Source organism: Prionailurus viverrinus, chromosome X (assembly GCF_022837055.1).
Source record: "Prionailurus viverrinus isolate Anna chromosome X, UM_Priviv_1.0, whole genome shotgun sequence".
In the NCBI taxonomy this organism is placed as follows: Eukaryota; Metazoa; Chordata; class Mammalia; order Carnivora; family Felidae; genus Prionailurus; species Prionailurus viverrinus.
In genome coordinates this window covers 83,241,843-83,268,179 of record NC_062579.1, presented here as the reverse complement: position 1 = coordinate 83,268,179, position 26,337 = coordinate 83,241,843, and the positions used below count along the sequence as shown (strand labels likewise).

General features: G+C 39.3%; 1 protein-coding gene across 2 annotated transcripts in view; it reads left to right on the top strand.

Annotated features, from left to right (window-relative positions):
- Positions 1-26,337, top strand: part of AMMECR1 (AMMECR nuclear protein 1) — a 111,619-nt gene that overhangs the window by 69,106 nt on the left and 16,176 nt on the right. For both annotated transcript variants that reach the window (XM_047844442.1, XM_047844441.1), the window contains one exon: positions 19,747-19,861. In XM_047844442.1, the coding sequence (XP_047700398.1) occupies positions 19,747-19,861 (115 nt within the window). The remainder of the gene's footprint in view (positions 1-19,746; positions 19,862-26,337) is intronic.

Below are 26,337 nucleotides of genomic sequence, written 5' to 3'. Positions count from 1 at the left end.
ATTATTACATGATATAGTATTACCATTTAATATTTTATGTAAAGGTGTAATAAAGGAAAGAGAGGAGCAAGACCCTTGATATTGTTCTTTTCTTTTAGCCCATGCCACAAAGCAAAGCTTAGAAAATAAAAAATAATTTTTATAGGGCTGCCACTTGCTTGGAGGAACACCGACATTATAACGTTTGTTAAAGTACAGCTGAACCCTCAAAATTCCTCCTTGCAACCATATATACATTTTGTGGAAGAGAAATCTACAAAGAAATAAATGTTTGTAAACACTGGGCAGTTGTTATGGAATTTAAATATCTGTACTTATTACCTAAGATGTCTGGGTTTCAAGGCTGAGTTAAAATAGATTCCAGGCTTCCTTAAAGGTAAACAGCACATCTGCTGATTTGTCCAGGACAATGGAAACTGACTTTTGTACTATGATAAAAGTCAGCATCTTCTCTTACCCAGAAGTCATCATTTCTCCTGTGGGGAGCTTCCCAGATGTTTGGTGAAGATGATTCCAATTTAGAAGAGTTGTTGTTATAATGTAGCTGAGTGATGTTCTAACTCAAGCTCTTAGACTGGTGTTTTGCTAGCCCGGTGACACTTTGGATTTCTTCACTTGGCTAGATTCTCAAAGCTGCCTGTGGGGGCTGATGCCTGGCGTGAAAGAATCCAGCCCCTGTGGCAGTAATTTCCATTAACAAAGAAAATAACATTTCCAGGTAGCAGCCGGGGTCACTACATTGGGAGTGATGTTCATGTAGTGCTGTGAAAATGAGCAGTTAGCACCACAAGATGATTTCAATTGTTCCCTAGGTACAGATGTTGACTTGTCTTTTCTGGAGGGAAGAAAAGCCCTGAAATGTAAGGAAAATGACAGGGTGGTTGCTGTTATGCACATAGTTTAAAAAATTTTTTCAAATAAAAGATGGCAAACTTTTAAAAATGTCGGTGTATTAGAATTCCCTAGCATGAAGTAGTGAAACTTTAGACAAGTGGCCAGTGTGTGTTATGACTACATTTGTTTCTTAATATTTATTTACCAAATTCGTGGTCAGTGCTTAGTTTTATCCAGGTGTGGATTATGCTGTTGATGATCTTCCATAGAAAAACCCTCCCAAACCGGAACAGCCCTAAGCTGCCTCACCCCGCCGAGCAGGTGGTTTGTGCCCTGTGTTTGCTGACTACCTTCAATATTTTCTTAAGCCAGGCAAGAGAGAGAGACAGACAGACAGACAGACAGAGAGACAGAGACAGAGTGGGGCACCTGGGTGGCTCAGTCAGTTGAGCATCCGACTTCAGCTCAGGTCATGATTTCACAGTCTGTGAGTTCCAGCCTCGCGTCGGGCTCTGTGCTGACAGCTCGGAGCCTGGAGCCTGTTTCAGATTCTGTGTCTCCCTCTTTCTGCCTGTTCCCTGCTCATGCTCTGTCTCTGTCTCTCAGAAATGAATAAACGTTAAAAAAAAATAAAAAAGAGAGAGAGAGAGAGAGAGAGAGAGAGAGAGCGTGAGCATGCACGCAGGCGGGGGAGGGGCAGAGAGGGGAGGACAGAAGATCTGAAGCCGGCTCTGAGCTGAGAGTGGTGAGCCCAATGCGGGGCTCGAACTCATGAACATGGGAGATCATGACCTGAGCTGAAGTCGGATGCTCAACCCACTGAGCCACCCAGGCGCCCTGCCCAAAACCATTTTGAAGAGGTTTTTTTTCCCTTATAAAATTTACTGGCTAGCATTTCACTTTGGAACATTGACCTATGATTATTTTATTCAGTATTCTTGTGGGATCCCTATCAATTTTAGTGTCCCAAATTTCCTTAAGCAAACACATTTGGTGGTTCTGGTTATTTTCCGAGGTTTCTATAGAAACTGGAAATCTTAGAGCCTTTTTTTTTTTAATTGCTCCGATTTACAATTCTGTATATGAAAAGAGGGAGTCTTATCACCCCAAACCAAGTGAAATTAGTGGAATACTCATCCATGATGTGCTAATTCTGTGTGTTGTGCTTAAGGGAAACCTGTCCAAATCCAGGAGCATACAGTATAATCTGAGTGGTGAGACCTGTCCTTGTGATAAGGTAACTGGGCCTCTGAGACAGTGAGCCATGCTCACAGAGTAAAATGAGAGCCAGTATGGAAGTGTGAGGAGTGTCTAAGGATGTTCCCTTTGGACAGTGATACTACTTCATTGGGCTTTCAATTGACATTTGTTTCATAACGACTGAATATTTAGTACTTATAGATTTTCCAGGAACTTTGTTGCTTTGCCTCACATTTTGTTTGTTCTGGCGTGTGGGTCTATAACCTCAGGGATATAAGCGTTCCCCCCCCCCCCCCATTTTACAACTAGATGTAACCCAGGGTATTAAAAGTTTGTAACTTCTTTAGTTCAGACAGGAAGTGGCCAAACTCAGTCAGGAGGCTTGGGCCACATTTCTGATTCAGTTATTAATGATGTACCAGAAAACTTGGACTTCCAGGTCTTTGAGCATGACTGTGACTGTAGGTGAGGAACTAGCAATACCAAAGTGGAAATAAAAGCTTCCTAATTCAAAATAATTGCAGGAAGTCCAGTATGATCAATAAAGAATGAATGAATGTGTATTTTTAAAATAGTTGTGCTTGTTTTAATGACAGAGAACTTGAAATGAGCTAGCAGAGTACTATCAAGTAGATGTCTTCAGAGAGCTGGTTTTTCATCTACAACAAAAGGTTCCTAATTATGATGTTACAGTGCACAGAGATGGCTAATTCCTTAGTCCTGAAAATAGTTCCTCTTTCAGCAAGTCCTGTACTTCTCTCATAACCTTAATTACAAAGTTGATTTGTTTAGCGTAGCAGACCCTTCTTTTCCAGTCAGCCTAGGTCTGTTTGAATTAGCACAAATTTTGAATCAGTGGAGCCCAAATTAATGATGTTTTATTCTGTTACGAAGAGTTTGTTTTCCATCACCGATAATTATTTCCAGGAAAGTTAAGTCCACAGAAAATATACTCTCAGTTTCCTTAATGTTGTTTACCAAAGTCTGAGAAGTGACTTTTAGTTCCATGGGGGAGGGAGAAGACATGGCAGCGGCAAAGGAAAATGAGGTGCTGTCACCTCGTCTCTCAGATTCGTGGAACGGGCTCTGGGCAGCCTATTCTAAACCAATATTATTCCTTGTAAAAGGCAAACCAGACCTGGGAATTTACAAGTCTAATGTGATTGAGAGAACGCGTGCTGGTGCATACTAATCCTTTAACCCCTATCAGCCTGGTAAGTTGTAGAACCTCTTAGTTGATAAACATTCTGACGGCCCTACTAGAGAGGTCTATTAGTCTTCTTCTCTGGAGCCAGCCCTTCTCCCACTAGAACATTCTCATGGCTCCAGAGGGTTGATTTCCATCAAGTCCCCGTTTCCCTTTGGATGCTTACTCACCTGAAATCCCACAGAGAACCCAGAGAGGGGGAAGAGGAATCTTTCAAAGGATTTTTTTATTTGTGAACTGATGGCTGAGTTTCTTTAGGCCCGTGTTCTTTGAGGGAACGTTACCTTGTGCTTCTTTTCTCTGAGCCTGCCCTCGCTGACTTGTGATTCATCCACTTCATAAGATGTTCCTTTATCCCAAAGTGTGAAAGGCATAAAAATAGACCAGGAATATGGGTCCCTATATGTTTCCAACTACAACGGAATAGTAATAATCACCCCAGAAACATAAGAGGCCATCGAGCTCCTTCGGGATGCGAGGCATCTGTGTTTTCTTTGGGGGAAAAGGCCTGTGAGATCAAAGCAAGCCTGTGACTCTATCATGAAGGTGGATTGTTGTCTGTTTGTAGCGGTGGTCCGTGAGTTTTAGGTAGAAAAATGTTGCCAAACCATGCTGCCCTCTGGATGCACAGCAACTTAACTGACTAAAAGACAAAAAGACGAAAAGGACGAAAAAGAGTGACCACCTAAATGAGACAGGGGAAAACACACTTTAGTGTGGACAGTTTTTAAGTTGATGAATAAAAGGATATTTAGCGTATAGGGCAACGTTTGCTATTTAATACAGTAGAAGCAGTAGGGCCATTTTAGTGTTAATTATATTACCAACACATGTTTATTAAATCTGGGACTACCTTCCTATATTCCGTCTTTTACTCCTTCAGTGTTTCCTCAGCAGCTACTGAACACCAGGCACTGGGTATACAGTGGTGAGCAAAAATGAGCACAGCGGCCATACTCACGGAGTTTATGGCCTAATGAAGTTACACGTATAACACGTATGTGGGTATGGAAGAGTCAAAAACTTAGTTATTGGATTTCCACAGGGTCTTGCTAAGCCTGGTAGATTTTCTGCAAACAAGATAGCATCTGTAGAGTGAAAAGTAGTAAGGCCTTGTGAATTTAGGTGCTTTCCTCTTTTGGGGGCTGATTTTTTGTTTGTTTCTTTGCTTTACATGTCTAAAACGTGAGTCCATTTATGAGATCTGTACTTACGGTAGGTGTTCCGTGTTGCTCATATAAATGCCGGTCACGTTAAGGTGGTGTAGTAAGACTTCTGTGAAGTCAGGTGTTCCACAAAACTGCAGTTGAGCAGTGCTGTGCCCCTGGCTGTATACCTGTGCTTGGCACATAGCAGGCACTGACTAAATATTTGCTGAATTCATTAACTCACGTTCATAGATACTCCCTTCCAACAGTAATCATTGGGGCTGCCACTTATTCGTGGCAGGCTCTGCCGTGGGGACATAGCGTTTTGTCACTTGACCGTAACTTAAATTGCGTGCCTTTTATCCATTGCATTTTTTCCATCCCCAAATGATGCTGTTTCCTTTTAGTATCTATTGTGGTTTTCCTAATATGTACTATAGTACCAAATCAGCAATTGCCGTGATTTCAGCAGCATTTTGCTAGAGCTTTTCCAGCGTATTTTATTACCCCATGTGCTTGTTTCAGGGAAACACAATCAGAGTAAGGACCTTTTTCAGTGGGAGAATGAAGTAATTTTTAATGGCAGTAGAATGGAAGACTATACAAGTGAAAGTTTTCTTGGCCTTTGAAAATTGGGTTTATCAAGGTGTGACCAAACAAGAGATGAAGAGCTAAAATACCCTGGTCCGTTGGATCCGGCTCAGTTTAAACATATCCGTTGAAAGGAATAAAGCAAAACCTGTTCCAAGACTGGAAGGTAGGTTGGATTAAAGTCCGAGGGCTTTAGCAGCACATCAAGAGCCACATATCTCCCTCATGCTCCATCTGCGCATGGCATTGTGATATTTACTTGAAAATGGGTGTTGAGGTTATCTTGCCCTGACCGCCTTATAAATTTGACTTATTTATACACGTACAACCAGAACATACGGTGGCATTTACAACAGGGAAAGAGCCTCTAGTTGTCAGAGCTGGAGAAAAGGGCATTAAATACGCTATTTTTATAAAATGCATAACTTTTCCGCTGAACGTTCCTTCCCTGCAGCTCAGCAACTATGGAGAACTGATGGGATGGAATAGATGGACTGTAAGGGCAAAAAGAGCAAAGAAAAAGCACAATCAGGAAAAAGCAACACGTCCTAGTGTGTGAGAGCAAAGCAGGATGAGGAGGGGGTGAATTAGAAACACAAAGGAGGGGAACAGTGAAGACCTTATTCGAATTTGCCACCCTCACGGGTGTTGGCTCTGGCGCTCCTGCACCCTTATCTGCTCAGTTTCTAGATTCTGCATGGTTTCAGCTTACTGACAAGGGCCAGGTGCCTGGCAGCATTGGGTTATGCTGGGAAGCTCACTGCTTTATCCTAGCTGTTCCCTGATGCCTTTGGCATCATTTTCTTCTTTGCTCCTTGAACATCCGTTCTGGAATGTTATTGGATTAAGACCGAGGCGGTCAACAAACATGTGAAAGGTCAGTGGATGGGGGACGAGGAAAGTCAGGAGACGCGCCGTACAGTCACTTTCTGCTCTAGTTCCCCCAAATGTCAAATGAAGAGTGCAAACTGGATGATCTCGGAGTGCTTGTAGCTTTGACAGTGGATGACCCTATGACTGTAGGGGGCCTTGTTCTTCAAGGGCATCTAGTACGGTTTCTAATGTAATGTAGCATTCACTTTGTCTACTTCAGGGAGCTGTTTTGAGGGTCAGCTAGGATAAAAGATGTGAAGACCCTTGGGAAACTCTGAAGAATCATATAAAACAAAGATGACAGGAATGATTGAAACTCTTCCCCGAAGGTACCACACATTGATACAAATTAGAATAGTTCCACTTCAGTCGGTGTAAGGCAAGTGACAGAAGCCTTAACAACAGACACGTGGTTCTGATTCATCATGGAGAAATCTGCCACTGGAAAGTATACAAATCCGGGAGCTGATTCTAGACCCATTGCCTGTTTGAGCGGTGAGGGGGCCGAGGCCCTCGACTTTTCTTCCCAGCACCCCTTCTGCTTTTCAAGGTTACCTTTAAGACCCTAGAGAGAACCAAGCAGTGGATCTTGTACCTTTCTCTGTCACCGTCACCTGGCTACTCGCCAAAGGCTGAAATACAACCTTCAAACCAGTACCAAAGGGAATGAGTCATCTTGACCCCATGGCAGAGCATAAGAACCTGCGGTTGCCTCACACCCTGGCCTGTTACAGTGTCCGCTGGGGGCAGCAGCTCTGTGCCTTTGTCTTAGTGTTATCCCTATCCCTCTTTTCTTTCATCTCCTCCTTATCACATGTTCCTATTCTATCCTCCTTACCTTATTAGCGTTGAAAGAGGAAAGGACAGAGGAAAACATCCAGAAGTTGGGGGGAGGGGGAAGAAGAGAAGGAAACTAAAGATGAAAGACATCTCAGTGAGGCAGTGGGGAGGGCTGGATTCCTTCTCTCTCTCTCTCCCTCAACCATGACCGAGTTGATAAGTTTACCTTGTACCTCATCTTTAAGACCGACGACATTCTTCTCCTTTGTTACCTTGAGCCCCCAATCAGTGACATCTGAGAAAATGACAGACCCCACAATAAGAACTAGCCTGCTGGCTCTCAGCAGACCTGTAGCATTTAGGTCTGGCAAAAGTTTCAGAGAGGACAGTTAGCCAGTGGGTAAGGCCAGACCACCCTAACGTGGCACATAAGTTGCAGTGACAACATACGTTTCGCAGTTTGGGGTTTAATTTGTAGATCTGATTACCATGGAAAGAGGGGAGCAAAGAAATTGCAGGACTTTTGTGGTGAGGATGACAGAGCTTTTTCATTCAGGTTGGAATAGCAAAGTTAAAAATCAGAAACAGGCCCGCCAGTCTAGATATGTCCAAAACTAGTTCTTTGGTAACGCTATTATTGACTTCCAGCAGATTAAATTTCAAATTGTGGAAAGGCTTCAGAATAGGGGAAGGCTTAGTGTCTCACTAATAGGGCTTATTAAATTTAGATAAAACATGTTTTTCAATGGCAGCAGCTCTGAATCACCAAGATCAAAATGGAGAAAATGAGAACAAAAACAAGCTAATACTTTGACTAAAAAAGTACCATTTATCTTAGTTTCAGAACCTGCTCACAGTTATAACCTAAAGCGTCCAGTTAAACCCCAGGGGAAGCAGCACTAATTGGGGGAAAATTTCCTTAAAACTGATGAAATGTGTGTGTATACATATATGTTGATTTGCTAACATTCTAGAAGTGGTACCATGCAAAGAGAATGGGCTCTAGAAACAGGCAGCCCTGAAGAGTTCAGATGTCAGCTCTGTTACCTTATTTTTATGATCTTCGGCAAGTTGCTTAATCTCACCAAACCTCAGTTTCCTCATCTACGAAATGGGGTTGTTTTGAAAACTCCAGCAAGGTAATACTTGCATAGTACCTGGCTTACAGTAGCTACTCAGCAGATATTGGCTTTTTTGTATTTAAGGCTGACTTTGCTCGTAATATCATGTGTCTACGTATATTAGAACCAGTCTGCTAGGATTTGATTAGGAGCTTTAGATTTGCAGTCTCCAAAGAGGGGTGCACCCAGACCATCCACTGTGGGGTGAGAATAAAAAAATTAGAAATTCTATTTATGATCCTTTTATCTAAAATAAGATACCCACTAACCTCCACTAACACTTTGTGTATAGATGGCCCCTGGTGTCCTCATTTGGTCTATACCTGAAGGTCACTGTCATATACTCTAAATGAGGGATCTTGAGGAAATGTATGATATCCATGATTTGATGGAAATTGATAGTGGTATACTCCTTTCATTCACTTTCAGCATATAGCAATGTATTTTAGTTTACATGCACCTGCTTAAGTGGATTCATGGTTCTTAGTATTATCTTCAACCAGTGGTTTCTTTGTAGGAGTCTTCTGAAGCCATCTGACCATTGTTCATAGGTTAGCTAAAGCTAGATAAACTAACCCATGCAGGATGGACAAGTAGCTTAAGACGATTCCTGCAAAGGAACAATGCATTGGTGATAATAGTAACAATATAAGCACAAGGCAAAGACAAGAAAATGGTGGAGCTAGCTAACCCTTCTACAAATTACCTTATGACTTGGTTGGACAAGTCCTAAACTAAGAATGAAGATACCCTAACAAGATGTCAGCCTCACAATAAGAAATGATCAAGAACATTATTTATAATATGTATTTATACATGCTATCTTTAACAACAAAGCTTACTCAAGCATATATTGTACTTTGGATATATTAGCTAGTGATAGTAGTACTTATAAATAAATATACATATTGGGGGTATGTGATCAAACTTTTCTTACTGATAAGAATCAAAACATTTAAACCAGGTATTTAGAAGAGGAAAGCACATCTCATTCTGTGTCTGTTATTCAGAAAGTGTTTTGTTTTGTTCCTAAAAATTTTGATGTAGCATAACCAGTACAGTAGATGATAATATATTTAAATCCATTGAAGATAAATTGATAACAGTTCAGGGAACTGCATTTCTTGGTAAATGATTCCTGTATGGAAGTAAAAGACCAATCCCTGCCCTGGAGATTTTTAAAAATCTAGCTCAGGAACACTAAAAGTCACAAAGCAACATAGGAATGCATACCTGTAGAATAATAGAAATTCTTAATGAAGAAGCACATTACTTGATATAGTAGATTTGTTAACTAGAGAAAAGTATGTATACATTTCATTTCTGTAAATTTACCTATAATTCTGGGTCACGTGTTAACCAGTAAACCAGTAGCAGAGAGTGTAAAGCAGATCCTTCCAGAAAAGAAACGAACCTTATCTGACCATTCCAGCATTCTTATTGTATGTGATTTTAATAAATCTTTTACACATACCCATATATTATTTTCTAATCTATTCTTATATCCTCATGGCTCTTCACATGATCAGATGAATGTAACAGGTACATAATAAGTATTTTGAAAACTAAAGAGGGGCGCCTGAGTGGCTCAGTCAGTTGAGCGTCCAACTTTGGCTCAGGTCATGATCTCATGGCTTGTGAGTTCTAGCCCCGCATCGGGCTCTGTGCTGACAGCTCAGAGCCTGGAGCCTGCTTCAGATTCTGTCTCCCTCTCTCTCTTCCCTCCCCCCCCACACTCTGTCTCTCTCTCTCAGAAATAATGAATAAACATTAAAGAAAAAAGAAAATGAAAGAAAATGAAATTAAGCCTTCTCAAAAATACCATGCCTGGAAAAGTAGTCAGTATTCCTTGAGACGGCCACATTTAATTCCTAGAGAAGATAACTTGTTTAGATTCCCCTGTATCAAGGTTGAAGGGTCATTCTTATTATTGGGCTCCCTTTCTTTCACCCGAGTCATGATATGGGGACAGTCCTGTGACTATAAAGTTACAGTGAAAGTTCTTTGACAGTCACTACTTATTGAGCACCTAGTGGATACAAAGCACTTATGCAGGTGTTATTATTTTATTTACTTGTCACAGTAGCTCTGTGAGGTAGGTATTATTATTATCACCATTTTATAGATGAGGAAATTGAGGCTCATGCAAGTTAAGAGACCGGCCCAGATGCCACCCAACTAGTAAGTAATGCAGCCAGTATCCACATGCAGGTATATCTGACTCCAGGATACAAGGTCTTGACCATTCTATGAAAATAGAAATACAGCATGCCAAAATCTATGAGGTGTAGCAAAAGCAGTTTTAAGAGGGAAGTTTATAGCAATACAGGCCTACCTCAAAACAATAAGAGAAATCTCACCTTTGCACCTAAAGTAACTAGAAAAAGAGAAACAAATGAAGCCCCAAAGTTAGTAGAAGGAAGGAAATAATAAAGATCAGAGCAGAAATAAATGACATAGAGGCAAAAAGACAATAGAAAAGATCAGTGAAACTAAGAGCTACTTCTTTGAAAAAACAAAATGGACAAATTTTTAGCTAGACTCGCCAAGAAAAAAAAGGGGGGGGCTCAAATAAATAAAATCAGAAATAAAAGAGAAGTTACAACTGATACAACCGAAACACAGAGGATCATAAGAGACTGCTATGAACCAGTATACACTAATAAATTGGACAATCTAGAAGACATGGATGAATTCCTAGAAACTTACAGTCTTCCGGGGCGGAATCATGAAGAAATAGGAAATCTGATTAGACTGATTACTAGATCACTAGGGTAAGGAGATTAAATCAGTAATCAAAACCCTCCCAACAAATGAAGTCCAGGACCAGGCAGTGTCACTGGTGAATTCTACCAAACATTAGAAGATTTAATACCTACCCTCCTCAAACTCTTCCAAAGATTGAAGAGGATGGAATGCTTCCAAACTCATTTTATGAGGCCAGGATTACCCTGATACCACAACTAGAGAAGGACACCACAAAAAAAGAATTACAGGCTAATATCCTTGATGAACATAGATGTAAAAATCCTCAACAAGATATGAGCAAACTGAATTCATCAGTACATTGAAAGAATCCTATACCATAATCAAGTGGGATTTATTCCAATTCAACATCTGCAAATCAATCAATGTAATACACCACATTAACAAAGTGAAAGATTAAAATCATATGATCATCTAAAAAGATGCAGAAAAAGCATTTAACAAAGTTCAACATCCATTTATGATAAAACCTCTCCACCAAGTCCATATAGAGGAAACATACCCTCAACATAATAAAGTCCGTACGTGACAAACCCTCATGTAATATAATACTCAATGGTGAAAAGCTGAAAGCTTTTCCTCTAAAACCTCTAAGGCAAGGATTCCTACTCTAATCATTTTTAGCAACACAGTATTGGAAGTCCTAGCCAAAGCCGTTAGGCAAGAGAAAGAAATAAAAGACATGAAAGTTAGAAAAGAATAAGTAAAACTATCACTATTCGCAGATAACATGATACTGTATATAGAAAACCCCAAAGATTCCACAAAAAACTTGCTAGAACTAATAAATGAATTCAGTAAAATTGCAGAATACAAAATTAATACACAAAAATCTGTTGCATTCCTGTACACTAACAAACTATCAGAGAAATCAAGAAAACAATCCCATTTACAGTCATATCAAAAAGAATAAAATACCTACGAATAAATTTAACCAAGAAGGTGAAAGACCTGTGCACTGAAAACTATAAAACATTAATGAAAGACATTGAAAAAGACAAAAAGAAATAGATATTCCACACTCATGGATTGGAAGATTTAATATTGTTAAAATGCGCATACTACCCAAAGCAATCTACAGATTCAGTGCAATTCCTATCAGACTTCCAATGGCGTTTTTCACAGAACTAGAACAAATAATTCCAAAGTTGATATGGAACTACCAAAAAACCCCTGAATAGTCCAAAGAGTTTAGAGAAAGAAAAAAACACAGCCAGGGGTATCACACGCCCAGATTTCTAACTATACCACAGAGCTGTAGTAATTGAAACAGTATGGTAGTGGCATAAAAACAGACACACAGAACAAGGAAACAGAATACCAAGCCCAGAAATAAACTCATGCATGTGTGGTAAATTACAACAAAGGGAGCAAGAATATACAATGGAGAAAGGACAGTCTCTTCAATAAATGACATTGGGAAAACTGGACAGCTATGTGCAAAAGAATGAAACTGGACTGATACCTTACACCATATACAAAAATTAACTCAAAATGGAGTAAAGACTTGAATATAAGACCCGAAACCATAAAATTCCTAGAAGAAAACATAGATACATAGGTGGTAAGCTTCTTGACATCAGTCTTAGTGATAGTTTTTTTTTTGGGGGGGGGCAGGGATCTGACCCCAAAGGCAGGGGAAGCAAAAGCAAAAGTAAACAAATGGGACTACATCAGAAGCTTCTGCACAGCAAGGGAAACTATTTTTTTTATTTTTTAATGTTTTTATTTATTTTTGAGACAGAGAGAGACAGAGCATGAGGAGGGGAGGGGCAGAGAGAGAGGGAGACACAGAATCTGAAGCAGGCTTCAGACTCCGAGCTGTCAGCACAGAGCCTGACGCAGGGCTCGAACTCACGGACTGTGAGATCATGACCTGAGCTGAAGTCGGACGCTTAACCAACTGAGCCACCCAGCGCCCCAGTAAGGGAAACTATTAACAAAACAAAAAGGCAAACTACTGAATGGGAAAAGATATTTGCAAATCATAAATCTGATAAGGGGTTAATATATAAAGAAGTCATACATCTCAATAACAACAAAAATCCTTTTAAGTAATGAGCAGAGGATATGAATAGACCTTTTTCCAAAGACATACACATGGCCAAAAGACATAGGAAAAGATGCTCTACATCACTAATCATCAGGGGGATGCAAATCACAACCACAATGAGATATCACCTTACACCTATCAGAATGGCTGCTATCAAGAAAACAACTAACAAGTGTTGGTGAGGATGTGGAGAAAAAGGAAGCTTCATGCACTGTTGGTGGGAATGTACATTGGTGCAGCTGCTATGGAAAACAGTATGGAGGTTCCTTGAAAAATTAAAAATAGAACTACCATGCGATCCAGCAATTCTACCAGGTATGGGAGGAAAATGGAAACACGATTCAAAACAATAAACGCACCCCTGTGTTCATTGCAGCATTGTTTACAATACCCAAGATATGGAAGCAACCTAAGTATACATTGACGGATGAATGAATAAGGAAGAAGTAATAACATGCACACACACACATACACACACATAATGAAATACTCTTCTGCCATAAAAAAAGAATGAAATCTTGCCATTTGTGACCACATGAATGAAACTTAAGGGCATTATGCTGCTATAGAGAGATATAAATACCATATGATTTCATATATGTGGAATCTAAAAAACAAAATGAAAACGAACAAAACAAAACCCAGATTCATAGATGCAGAGAACAGACTGATGGTTGCTAGAGGGGAGTGGGGAGTTGAGCAGGGGTGAAATGAGTGGAGTCATGGGATGTAATGTACAGCATGGGGAATATAGTAAACGGTATTGTAGTAACTTTGTATGGTGACAGATGGTAACCAGGTTTACTATGGTGATCCTTTCACAGCGTATACAAATGTCAAATCAGTATGTTGTATACCTGAAACTAATATAATACTGTATGTCAACTAAACCTCAATTAAAAAAAGATGAACCTGGGTCATAAATTATGTTCATTATACCCAATGGATTTTCAGCAGAAAAAATAATTGAAACAAAAACTGTTCCTGGTAGTTCATTTCTAAGAACAGGATAGAGTAAATCCAAAAAGTCTGCAGACGGCGTTAGGTAGACATTATACGGAGGGAAATGAAGAACACCTGCCATTCACACTAAACATGTGGCCATCTGTTTCTTTATGTATCTTATATTTTCCAGTTGTAGTTCTGCTCCACTAAGTCAGACTCAACCCAGTCTCCTCATTTAAAGGCGAGGTGAGGAACTTCTGGTGAGGGAGGCAGATTCTTGACAGTATTGCTGTGGTCATCACAGCATGCAGCTTAGACAGTATTTTTCCCTCCTGGTGGGCAGCTACGGCTATCTCAGAGAGTAAAGCCTTTTAAGAACTTGAGGTTAGAGCAGTTCAAGAAGTTTACAGTAATCATGGGGCACCTGGGTGGCTTGGTCGGTTGATTTCAGCTCAGGTCATGAGCTCGTGGTTCGGGCTCTGTGCTGACAGTGCGGAGCCTGCTTGGGATTCTCCCTCTCTCCCTCTGTCTGTGCCCCTCCCCTGCTCTCTCTCAAAATAAATGAGTAAACTTAAAAAAAAAAAGAAGTTTACACTAATCAGAAGGCAGTGGATGATACCACGCTAAAGCCTAAGTGAATCCTATAGGATAGGAGCCAAATAATATATATGAAAACCTGCAGGACCAATTGCACTTTTGCTCTCTCTCCCTCCTACCTTCCACTCTTCCTTGTTTTCTCTGTTTGTCCTTTTGTGTGTATGTCTCTCTCTCTATTTTTTTTACCCTTTTTTTTTGCCTCCCACTTCCTTTTCCTATTTCTTGTTTTCCTCTCCATCTTTATTTTTGTCCCTCCTTTCTTTCTCTTCCTTTTGTTCCATCCCTTAGTGTTTTCCTCCACTCCCCATCAATTACCCATCATATCACATTTTGTAATACATGTTAAAATCAATACATTTTAATGTTAATATGCATTGAGCACTAAGTAGGTTGTATTTAGTAGTCTAAAGGGGAAAAGCGTCCCCCAATTAAGTAACACTTACCTGTGGCTTACAATTGAAAATTTCCTTTTGGATCACTGGCCTCACTTACCAAAAGAGGGTTCCCTTCCTCCTTCCTTATCCATAATCCTGTCCTCTGTTGCTCTTCTGTATCCTTAGGTTTGATGCATAGTCACTTTTCTGCATTCTGGTTTACATCTGTTATTTTTTTTAATAATGGGAAGCTAAAATTGCTTCTTAATGCGAAGTAGAGCTTATGGATAACTTTTGAGATTTAGGCTTAGGATTCTAGCATTCTAAGTTTCTCAAATTCAGACAAGCCACACGTGTTCCAGAATCTCTGATAAGGAATGGAAGAATTTCCAGATGATTGAAACCCCTCATGAAAGAAACGTTTTTTTGTTTTAATTTCAGACTAATGTATGCTTGATTTGCTTTTCTTCACCTATCCAAACAGATTTTTTTCATTTTGGTTTTAATTGTGTTTCCTTGTCCTGAAAAATGATGGCCTGTAATATGAAGCCCTTCTCAGTGTGGTAACTTTCCACTGGCTAGCTGATTAAAGTCCTCAAAGGTTTAGAAAGTGGAAGGAATGAAGGAACGAGTGAGTAAATGGCTAACTCACTAGTTTCACTTAAATCACTTCTGTTGCATGCTATGTCGCTTATGATGAACCTTGTAAAATCTAAGGTTTTGTCTCCTTTCGGCTGTTTTTTTTTTTTCCTTCATAGTTTCCAGGCACTGTCACAAACTTTGATTCTTTGATAGCTAAACTCTTAATTCCTTTTTTTAAATGTTCGTTTTCATTAAAGTGCTATTTAACATTAGATATTAACTTTGACAGACGTTAATGCTGCTTCTCAATTAGGTAAAATATATTCTTGGTAAGGTGCCAATTTGAATTGAATATATTTGAATTTGGTATGTGAATTAAACTGTTGTTTAAACCTTACCCATCCATCACATGTGTGATGGAGCAGCCAGCTGGTTTTGTATATAACTGGGTTTTTTTCCCCCTAGCAATATTTAAACATGAGAAAATGGCTTCCTATTGTAGCAAAGAGAACTTCATATGAATTTAATACAAGATCTCCTTGTTTGTCAGGTTCTTAGACTGCCTAGAATTTAAATTGGCAGACACTACTTTGGTATAAAATGTTTTCCATGGATGATATTAATATTTTAAAATCCTTTTTGCTCCTGCAGATTTCCAGTAGACAGGAAGTCTAGCTCTATTTACCCTTTGGCTACTAATGAATGCTATTAAATTATTATTTATCTTCTTTAGGCAGAGGCAGTACAGGTATGAGATCAGAATTGCCAAGTAAGGCAAGCATTTAACTTTAAAATTACAGAAAATGCTAATCCATTGACAGGTGGCAACTGAAGTATGGATACTAGAAAGTATTTTGGACCCGAGTCAGAGATTTGGGGTTGTATTCCACCTGTGTCACTAACTTGCTGGGTTGCCTCGACACCTGTGGGTAACTTGCTGGGTCGTCTTGAGCAAGCCACTGCCCAACTCTGGATGGCATATCCCCTCTATAGTCTCAGCTTGCACACTACACCAGCCTAGCAGCTCTGACCGAGGTCAGTCTCCAGCTGCATTTTTCATCTTTTTTATAATCCCTTAAACCCTTGCTAGGCTTTCATTGCTAGTTCTTTTCCCTAGGATTTTGCATTTAGAAATACTGAGGGCTTCCTACCTTTTGGAATTTTTCTATGCTCATGAAATTAATGAAAAGTTACTTAGAGTTACAAAAAAAAAAGCGCCAGAATTAAAAGTCTTGTTTGAATGACTGTTTTGGTAAAATCAGACTGTTTCTATCATGACTAATGTACCTTCACTATTTCAGTTTTGAAGCTAATACATTTGAGTCCTGGTATGGCGAGGCATGATTATCAGTTTGTCTCATTACCCATGCTAGTATTCTGTCACTTACTCATTGTTCTAATTAATCTTTCCTTTTTTTTTTTGCCCAGAATGATTGAGCAGCAAGGCTCCATATCATGGGAGTTACATTTTAGGTTCTTGAAAATTTCATTGACTTGAAATAGTTTGAATTGCACTAAGCTAAAATTTACCTTTTGTTGGTTTTCTAGGAAATAAAGTAAACAAAATGACTTGCGTCACAGTGTTGAGAAATTAACTGTTAATTTCAGGAGGTGTCTTGTTTTAATGTAAAAGCTAGAGATAGATTTTTTTAAAACCTCTTCACTAAAGGAGATCTAGCACTATTACCCAAAAAGGCAGGCAATGACCAGTGTTGGTAGGAATATGGGGAAATGGAACCTCATACGTTGCTGTTGGCAATGTAGAATGGTACAGCTACTGTGGGAAACAGTTTGCTGGTTCCTTAAAAGTTAAACATAGAGGGGCACCTGGATGGCTTATTCGTTAAGCACCTGACTTCGGTTCAGGTCATTTTCTCGCCGTTCATGAATTCGAGCCCCATGTCAGGCTCTGTGCTGACAGCTCAGAGCCTGGAGCCTGCTTTAGATTCTGTGTCTCCATGTCTCTCTCCCTCTCTCTCTCTCTCTCTCTCTCTTTCTCTCTCTCTCTCTCTGCCCCTCCCCTGCTTGTGCACGTGCACCCTCTCTCTCAAAAATAAATAATCATTAAAAAGAATTAAACATAGAATTACCATATGACCCAGCAATTCCACTCTTACGTCTCTCCCCAAGAGAAATGCAAACATATGTCCACACAGAAACTCATACATGCGTGTTTACAGCAGCATTATTCATAGTAGCCAAAAAGTGGAAACAGCCCAAATGCTTCTCACCAGAGAAATGGATCACAAAATGTGATATGGCCACACGATTGAATATTATTAGGCAATTAAAAGATGAAGTACTGATACAAGCTCTACAGCTTGGATGAAATGTCCAAAATATTATGCTAAAAAAACAGCCACAAAAAGCCCCACATTGTACGATTCCACTTACATGACAACTCCAGAATGGGCAAATCCATAGACAGAAAGTAGATTAATGCTTGCCAGGAGCTGGGGGCAGGGAAGAATGGAGACTGACTGCTAACAGGTATGAGGCTTCTTTTCATGTGACAAAATGTTTTAAAATTGGATAGTGGCGATGGTTGTATAACTCTGTGAATAAGGTAAAACCCATTAAATTGTATACATTAATGGGTGAATTTTACAGTATGTGAATTATATCTCCATAAGTAGTTATATATATAAAAACATTAATGACCCTATTATAATTATTTGAAATTATGAAAGTATATTTAAATTACACTTTTGCTAAGGGCTGGAAGGAAGGAGGAGTGGGGAGTTCATATTGAATGAATACTGTGTTTAAGTTGGCAAGATGATAAAAGTTCTAGAGATAGATGGTAGTGATGGTCGTACAACACTGTGAACGTACTTAATCACACAGAACTACATGCTTAAAAAGAGTTAAAACAGCCTTTTTGTTGTAATGTGTGAGATTCTTCTATGTTTTAGAACTTCTGTTCAGTATGTGTGTTTGTTAGGGGCAAGGGTGTTGGTTATACACACATATACATGTCTTTATCTTGGCTTTGGATGAGAGCCTGAAAAAAATATTTTTAATTTTATCTGCCAACAGGAAAATAAAAGAGGCCAAACTCTGGAAAAGTTATGTTGTTAAATTATAAAATAGTGAAATGCTGTTCTCAGAGTATAAATTATCACAGATTTCCTGAATTTCTTGGCTAATCTTGGCTCCTTGAATGGGAAAACACCTTTATACTTTATATAGTACATATCTTTCTATAAGCATTTTCCTTTGAATAGTAGGATAGAACCATCACCAAAATGCAATGAGGGGCACCAGAGGGGGCTCAGTTCATTGAACTGCTGACTCTTGGTTTCGGCTCAGGTCATGATCTCACGGTTCATGGGTTCGTGCCCTGCACTGGACTCCATGCTGACAGTGTGGAGCCTGCTTGGGATTCTCTCTCTCCCTCTCTCTCTACACTTCCCCTGCTTCTCTCTCTCTCTCTCTCTCTCTCTCTCTCTCTCTCTCTTTCTCAAAATAAATAGACATTAAAACAATACAAACATAGGGGTTATATTTTAACAATACAATAAACAAGTTTCAGAATGCAAAGGAAGGGATGGAAAAATGAAAAAAAAAAATCCAGCAATGAGGAAGTCCCTGAAAAAGGTATTAAGTGATTTCTAAGGGCCATGGAACTTTTTTATAACCCCCATGCAGTTTGTAGGCTCTAAGTTTGAACTTCCAGGGATTAATCTGTGAGAACATTTTCTGAGTCTGGCTGCTATATAGGACATTTGGATTTGAAGACTGGAAGATCGATGGCACAAATGCCAGCAGTGCCACTAACATAAAGTATAATCAGAGGTGTGTTTGTTTTTCTTGACCAGGAGGTAGTTTCTTTTAAAAGTATAAGAAACATACAGCGTCTCCGTGTGTGTGCGCATGTCTGTGTATTTTCTGTCTTTTCTTCTGTTGCAGGGAGAATTATGGTCTTCCAACATCTTTGTCCTTTACAGTAGGGTTTTTTTCTAGAATTTGGCACTGTAGTATATTACCCTTGATTACAGGATCCAATCAGAGTTGATGTACTCAGAAATCCATTGATGTGATTAATGGTCTCCTAATCATACTTTTATTTCCTAGATTAGCCCAATTTCCTGCAGTTTCACAATTTTTGAGTCATATCTTGAATTACCCTTTATAGGGGGCCTGAAAGCCCTGTATTTTTAGTCAGTAATTTGCATGATTATTTTAATTTTCTTTGATTTCTTTTGCTTGAAGAAAATGAAATTTTGATCGTTTTTGAACTCTGAGTGCTGTTCTATGGTAACTGGCCAACCTAGTGTGAACTTTTTTTTAACTATATATATTTTTTTCCACCAGCCCTAGATCTAGAAGTCTTCCCCAAAATTTCTACTGGTCTGGTTTTTATTCTTCTCAAAAGTAAACTAAAATATTCTCAGATTCTACAAGTAACAGGAAGTGCACCAGGAAATGACTGTACAGTAAATGTAATTGACCATTCACTCTTTGCAATTGGTCACAGGATTGGCTGATAAACAGTCTATTGAATGAAAAAAAATGACTTGTAAAATCTTTGAATACATTTGAAGATCATTGGCATCTTTGGCACCTTACTGATTTTTTTGTGTGTCTCTTAACCTTTTTCAAATGATTGCATTTGAAAGTAGGAGTCTTTCATATCTAGTGGTTGCTTTAATGTTTGCTTTGTTTTCAACAGTGCCCTTAAAGATAGCCGTTTTCCCCCAATGACAAGGGATGAGTTACCACGGCTGTTCTGCTCAGTGTCTCTGCTCACTAACTTTGAAGATGTCTGTGATTATTTGGACTGGGAGGTAAGACTATAGAAATTTCTTAAAGAAAAATGAAGGTAATTCCTGAGTAAATGTTAAAAATTAGGCCCAGAAAATAACTCTTTCAGCCCATTCTCTAGTGGGGTGGAGGTGGAGAGTCACATGGATAAATAAACCTCACATCTGATCAATGAGATATCAGTGAAGGAGTTGCTGTTTTTTGGTTTTTTTAAGGCATGTGTTGTTTTAATCCCCAAACTGAAGTTGCTGTTTGTTTCTATCCTGTTACTGTACCACAGCACCTCACAAAGCTGTTAATAAGTAGTAAGAAGGACTGATTAGAATTTATTTCTCCTCTTATTTCCATTCTGATGTATTTTGGTCATAACGGCCTCCAAGCAGCTAGGTGGTCAGAGGATATATCTCAGAAGCAAGGAGCAAGACAGGATAATACAGCAGTTGGGGAAATCAGCATGTGGATACACACAGGGTGTTGGATAAATACACTTAAATCATGTCAATTCATTCTGGGCTACCTTAATTTATGCACTTAAACACGCTGACAAATAATATTAAGGTCACATCTCGGGTATCTCTTGAGCATTGTCGTTATCGAAATAGCCTACATCGATCATATTTTTTATTGTGTAGTATGTGGGGCTGGCTTTTTAAGGAAGTTTGGAGGTTCTCACTACGATTTGTTTTGGTGGTTGGGAGGAGATAGTTAACCATATTTCCATGAAATTTCACACACAAATGTGCACACATTACTGAATGCATACTACATTCAAGGCACTGTGCTACATACACAAAAGTCCTCAGATTTGGTCCCCACCATAAAGTGTCTTATAGTCTACAAGCAGAGAAAAAGAAGTATGCACAAAGCGTAAAGAAATAAGTACTCCAAGAGTGAAACAATGGGACTGCAGTGATACACGTAGCATCCTCTCACATAAACACTCATGAATGACGGGACTGTATCTTTTTTTTTTTTTAATTTTTTTTTAACGTTTATTTATTTTTGAGACAGAGAGAGACAGAGCATGAACAGGGGAGGGGCAGAGAGAGAGGGAGACACAGAATCTGAAACAGGCTCCGGGCTCCGAGCTGTCAGCACAGAGCCCGACGCGGGGCTCGAACTCATAGACCGTGAGATCATGACCTGAGCCGAAGTCGGACGCTTAACTGACGGGAGCCACCCAGGCGCCCCGACGGGACTGTATCTTTACGGTAGAACACGTTTTAATTTTTCTGCCTTTTTAGAATGGCTACCTGCCATGGTAACTGAGATACTTTTCCTTGTGGACAGATCACTGTCTTGATAATTGATGGGACCTGAATTTTATTTTTGGCTTTGCCCTGATTCCTTGTGAGACTTGGGACAACTTATTCCACTGCCATTCAGTTTTCCACCTATAGAATGTGACATTTATAAAGTTCCTAATCTTCATTGGAAAAAATCTCTATGATATAAATTATTGTTGTTATACCTGAGCTGTTAAAAAGACATTCTGCAGAGAGTAGGACAAAAGAGTTCCTTTTGAGTTTTGTAGTACATGGGGTTTTTTTGGAGTATTATCAGAATATGAAAGCATTTGGGGATTTTTTTTTTTTGTAAAGGAAAAAATAAAATCACTTGCTACTGTTGATCGGAGCCAAGTTGGATGGTGTAAAACCTTTCATAGCATTAAAATGTCCTAATTGATTGTTTTCTAGAAGTTCATCGTTCCTATTTGAATTTTTCTTAAAGAGAAGTCTACCAATATCACGGGAGCATTCCCCAGTGTTTTAGTTTTAAATGATCCCAAATTATATCCCTCACTTATTAACAAATATTAAAATTTGGGTGGTTCTTTGAATGTTTGAAGGCTACTCCTTCCTCTTCTCTAGCTAGAATTTTATTTCTGCTTTCTGAATTGCAGAGTGCCATCTGTGTAGGGGTAGGGGTAGAAGCGATAACGGGGGACAAGCCTGAAATCTAAGGGATGACTGAGCTACAAAACCACTCCTACTCTTATTTGCTATCACTGAGTTTGGTTGTGGTGTGTGGGGGTTTGCACATGCGTGATTGTGCATGTGTATGGCATGAATGTATATTGCATAAATATGCATACATGTCTTTTGGAGAGAAGGAAAAATGGGAGAATCCAATAGTAGTTAAATCACTACGGGCAGGTGCACAGTGCACCACCCTCTTCTTTAGCCCATGTCAAGTATGGTCTACAGCTAAAGTTAACCTTCATACGTTGTATATTGTATATTTGTTTTATTTTAAATTGTTTTAATGTTTATTCATTTTTGAGAGACAATGTGTGAGTGGGAGAGGGGCAGAGAGAGAGAGAGGGAGACACAGAATGGGAAGCAGGCTCCAGGCTATGAGCTGTCAGCACAGAGTCCGACATGGGGCTTGAACCCAGGAGCCATGAGAGCATGACCGGAGCCGAAGTTGGATGCTTAACTGGCTGAGCCACCCAGGCGCCCCTGTATATTGTATATTTAATGCATTCCTTAAGGCTTAAATATTGACATCTATTTACTGATAACCTTCTGGTTAAACTAATAACAACAAAAATACATGTATATTTGTACTTGTAACATACAGGTATTTGAAAGTGAATTAGGGACTGTCAGAATGGCTATGCCTAGAGGAATAGACTGTCTTGGTTAGTTCATCATAGCTTGAAGTATTTAGCATAAGAGAAATTTGTTCCCAAAGAGTAAAGGTGAAAATTATATTTTTTTAAGTACAAGAATGTGATTTGGGCTTAAAAAAACATACCATAGTCAGTGATTAAAAATGGTATGGTATTATTATGGGGATGCTGTCATAAGGGTTATCCTTAATAATTCTGGAAAGACACTCGTTACTTGAAATACAGAATACCAAAGTAGAATTAAAAGCATTTTTTAAAAAGTATGTGTCAAGCCATTTGCACTCCTAGGTATATACCCTCCCCCCAAAAATGAAAACAGATGTTGAAACAAAAACTTGTACACAGATGTTTATAGCAGCACTATTCATAATAGCCAAAAGGTACTGACACAAGACAAATGTATATCAACATATGAATGGATAAACGAAATGCAGTATATCCATCCAATGGAATATTATTCGGCCAGAAAAAGAAATAAAGTAGTGACACATGGAGGAACCTTAGATACGTTATGTTAAGGGAAAGAAGCTAACCACAAAGGGCCGCATGCTGTGTGGTTCCTTTTGTATGAAATACCCTGAATGGTCACCTCCATAGAGAGAGCACATTAGTGGTGGCCACGGGTTGGGGGAGGGGCTGACTGCGTTTAATGGGTACAGGGTTTCCATTCAGGGCGATGAAAAAGTTATGGAACTGGATGCTGTACAACATTGTTAATGTACTTGGTGCCACTGAATTGTACACTTAAGAAGGGTGAAAATGGTAAATTTCATATTATGTGTATTTTACCAGAATAAAAAGGCATATATGCCTATGCACATACACATTTAAACCTATTGTCCATAATAGTACAGTGATTCTAATTTATTGAACAAGAAAACTTTGGAAATTCCAAAATTATAAAGAAAGGCAAGCCATTTGTAATTACACCGTTCTGAGATAACTACTGTTAACATTTTGGAATATTTCTTTAAATTATTTTTCTGTGTCTTTGTATCAATAAATGTGCATATTCATGTAATTGAGGCCATATTGAATATACAGTCATTATTAAAAAGGATTGTGGGAAAGCCTTTGTTTATGGTTTATCTTTATATATAAGTTAATTACTTGTATTGCAAATTTCCTTTACAAGGGGGTCAGTCTATATTATGAAAGCATACGTTTCACTTGGAGAAATTTCCCACTGTCAAATAGGTATCCCTTTTCTTCCAAGAATGAAATCTCGTATTCACCATAAGTATCTAAATTTAACCTGAACTGCAAAGAGCTGCATATGTTTATGCCACAGGGGGAAACAGGAGATGATTACAGAATTTTAATAGAGAACTTTTAAGTCAAAGATCAGTAACGAGTATGTTTTATATAAGCAGAAGCCTCTAACATAGGGCTTTTCTGGTAGAAGGGCAGTTGGAGAGTTGACCCCCACCGGTGAAGCGTGTTACTGCAATCGAATTCCTAATTAAAGGGGCGCAAATGCCCAGATCAAAGCCGGAAGAGGGCTAAGTCTAGAGGTCCCAAAGCATAGAGGTGAGTAACTTCAGTAACAAGAGAGACACCCCTGTGGTCATGAAGACGAGGGACGTGACCGGTGGTAATAGCCACCTAATTTTCAAATGATGAGGAAACAAGTGAGCTACCACAGAGCCAGCTACTGCCCTCCTCTTTTTCTTCATCCGTGGTTTTTAACTGAGCCTGTTTGGGACCTCTGTTTTGGTTACATGTCTCTAGTTTTATAATGGAAGTTAATAAGAAGGTGGGATTTACATCAATCGGACGTGGTTTTAGAGGCTAGAATGCTTCTCTTTGATACTGTGAGGGACATTTGATAAATGGTTTCACAAGTAGATGTAATTAACTTCGAGTCAGTGTTGAATTGACAGAATGATCGGTGATGCTTCCATGTTCTATATCCTCAAATAATAATCATAACATGTAAAATGAGTGTCTGTAGGTGGCCTGTCAAGGAATCTGTGTAGTGATTTAAAAACCAACAAAACCATCCTCAAAGACCATAAAGACAAATTGGAACTCTGGCCCCACCCTTCTGAGAAATGCTCATTCTTGTCCCCATTGTGGTGTACTTATTGCCCTGGTAGGTATGTATGAGAAGGATGAAGAGTAAATGATATGGGGGAAAAATTCATTAACTGATAAATTGAAATATCTATCTGTGAGGCGAAAATGGCTGTTAAATGAGGAAAATTGCTCCCCTAGGGTGAAATCTGAAGTGATCTGCCTGGTGTTTGAACACAAAAACTTATTACCATTGTTCTGTGTTCTTCAGTTGACAGGATTCTCTTAATTCTGAATGACAGGATGATGGGCAGACATGGTACTTCAGACAGAAAGAAACGCTCAGGCAGTATGTTGGAGTCCTTGAAAATAATACACAGGCTAGAACATGTATAGTTATACCATTTGGGAGCCATGTTTGTTTTTCAAGATCTGAAAGGATATCAAACCAATGACATTACAACAGCTGCAGTCTGACCTAAGGGGTGACTCTAAGTGTGTCATTTTCAAGATGATATAAATGAGTAAGCTTTTTTGCTTGTAGGAGAACTTGTATAGCCGGTATATAACCAGTGATCTTGCAGGAGCTCATGTAGCAGTTTGCTGACAAAAGACAAAGTATTTTCTAGATTATAGTCAAGCATCCTTTATTTCTGTGCTTCCATTTTGAAGGCATGAGGAAGAATTCTAAAGTAGACCGTTAGGTCATATTTCAATAGATTAGTAACGTTTTCACAAACCATAAGGCGCTTTTTGTTATATCTAGCTCCCTGGATCACTGATACCTCAACTCTGTATACCGCTGTCACTTGGATCGTGCACTGTTCCTTTTTAGCACCCAGCACTTACATGAAATCAACCCGTGCTGTGTGGGGCTGGCCAGCATGATTCTAGTCTGATACCAAAAACCTATCCCCAGAGTACAGAGCTAGACCCCAAGCCCCTAGTCTCGCTCTGTCCCTAAAGTACCAAAACATCTGTCATTGTGGGTGAGCTTGTTAGAGTCCTGGTACTCAGAGTGAGACTCCCGGTACTCAGAGTGGTGTACTTCACTTTAAAAAGCACACCTTCTGAGCGATCACAGCTCCATTTCTGACGTGTTTGTTTGCAGTTAATAACATTGTGCTTTTGTAATCACCTTCACAGGCGTAAACAGATGAGTAAATTGGCTATCGTCATTATCTCTCATATATTTTAGAAGGTCACGATCTCCTTCTCACCCTCCCTTCCCCCCCTTAAAGGTTTACATTTTTCTAGCTTCTCTCAATGTACTGCTGAAAACAGAGTTCCCATTCAGACACAGATGTTTCGCATGACTCACGTTGAAATGAAACGGCTTCTCGTTGGATATGTTCTCTTTACCTCCCCCTCATTATTTTTCCCTAACTATGATATAACCATGCTTTGCTTCTACATATATATATATTATATATATATAATATATTATATATATATATTATATATATATATGCTTTGTATTTCTCAGGGACATTGAGATTTTTGTATAAGATGTGCCACTATTGTTACAATAATTTAGTCTTCGTCCTGATGCTGTACTTGAAACATTATTTTCAAGTGCCGTGGAACATTGGGAAGGGAGTGCTTCAAGCTTCCTGGCCATCTAGTAAAGCATTTGCTGTGAATCAGCACTTCTGTGTATTAGAAGTCTAGTGGGGAAGCAAGCCAAACAAAGTAAAGTAACTTCTAGAAGGTGATTTGATCCATGGAAATTTCCTGTAGCTATTGGTACCGTTGGTGAAATGGGCGTGCACAGTGTGGTCTGTCGTCAGGCCTCCTCCACTTGCTTCCTGCTTTTCTCCCAGCGTGTTGGCTGGGGGGGGGGGGTCA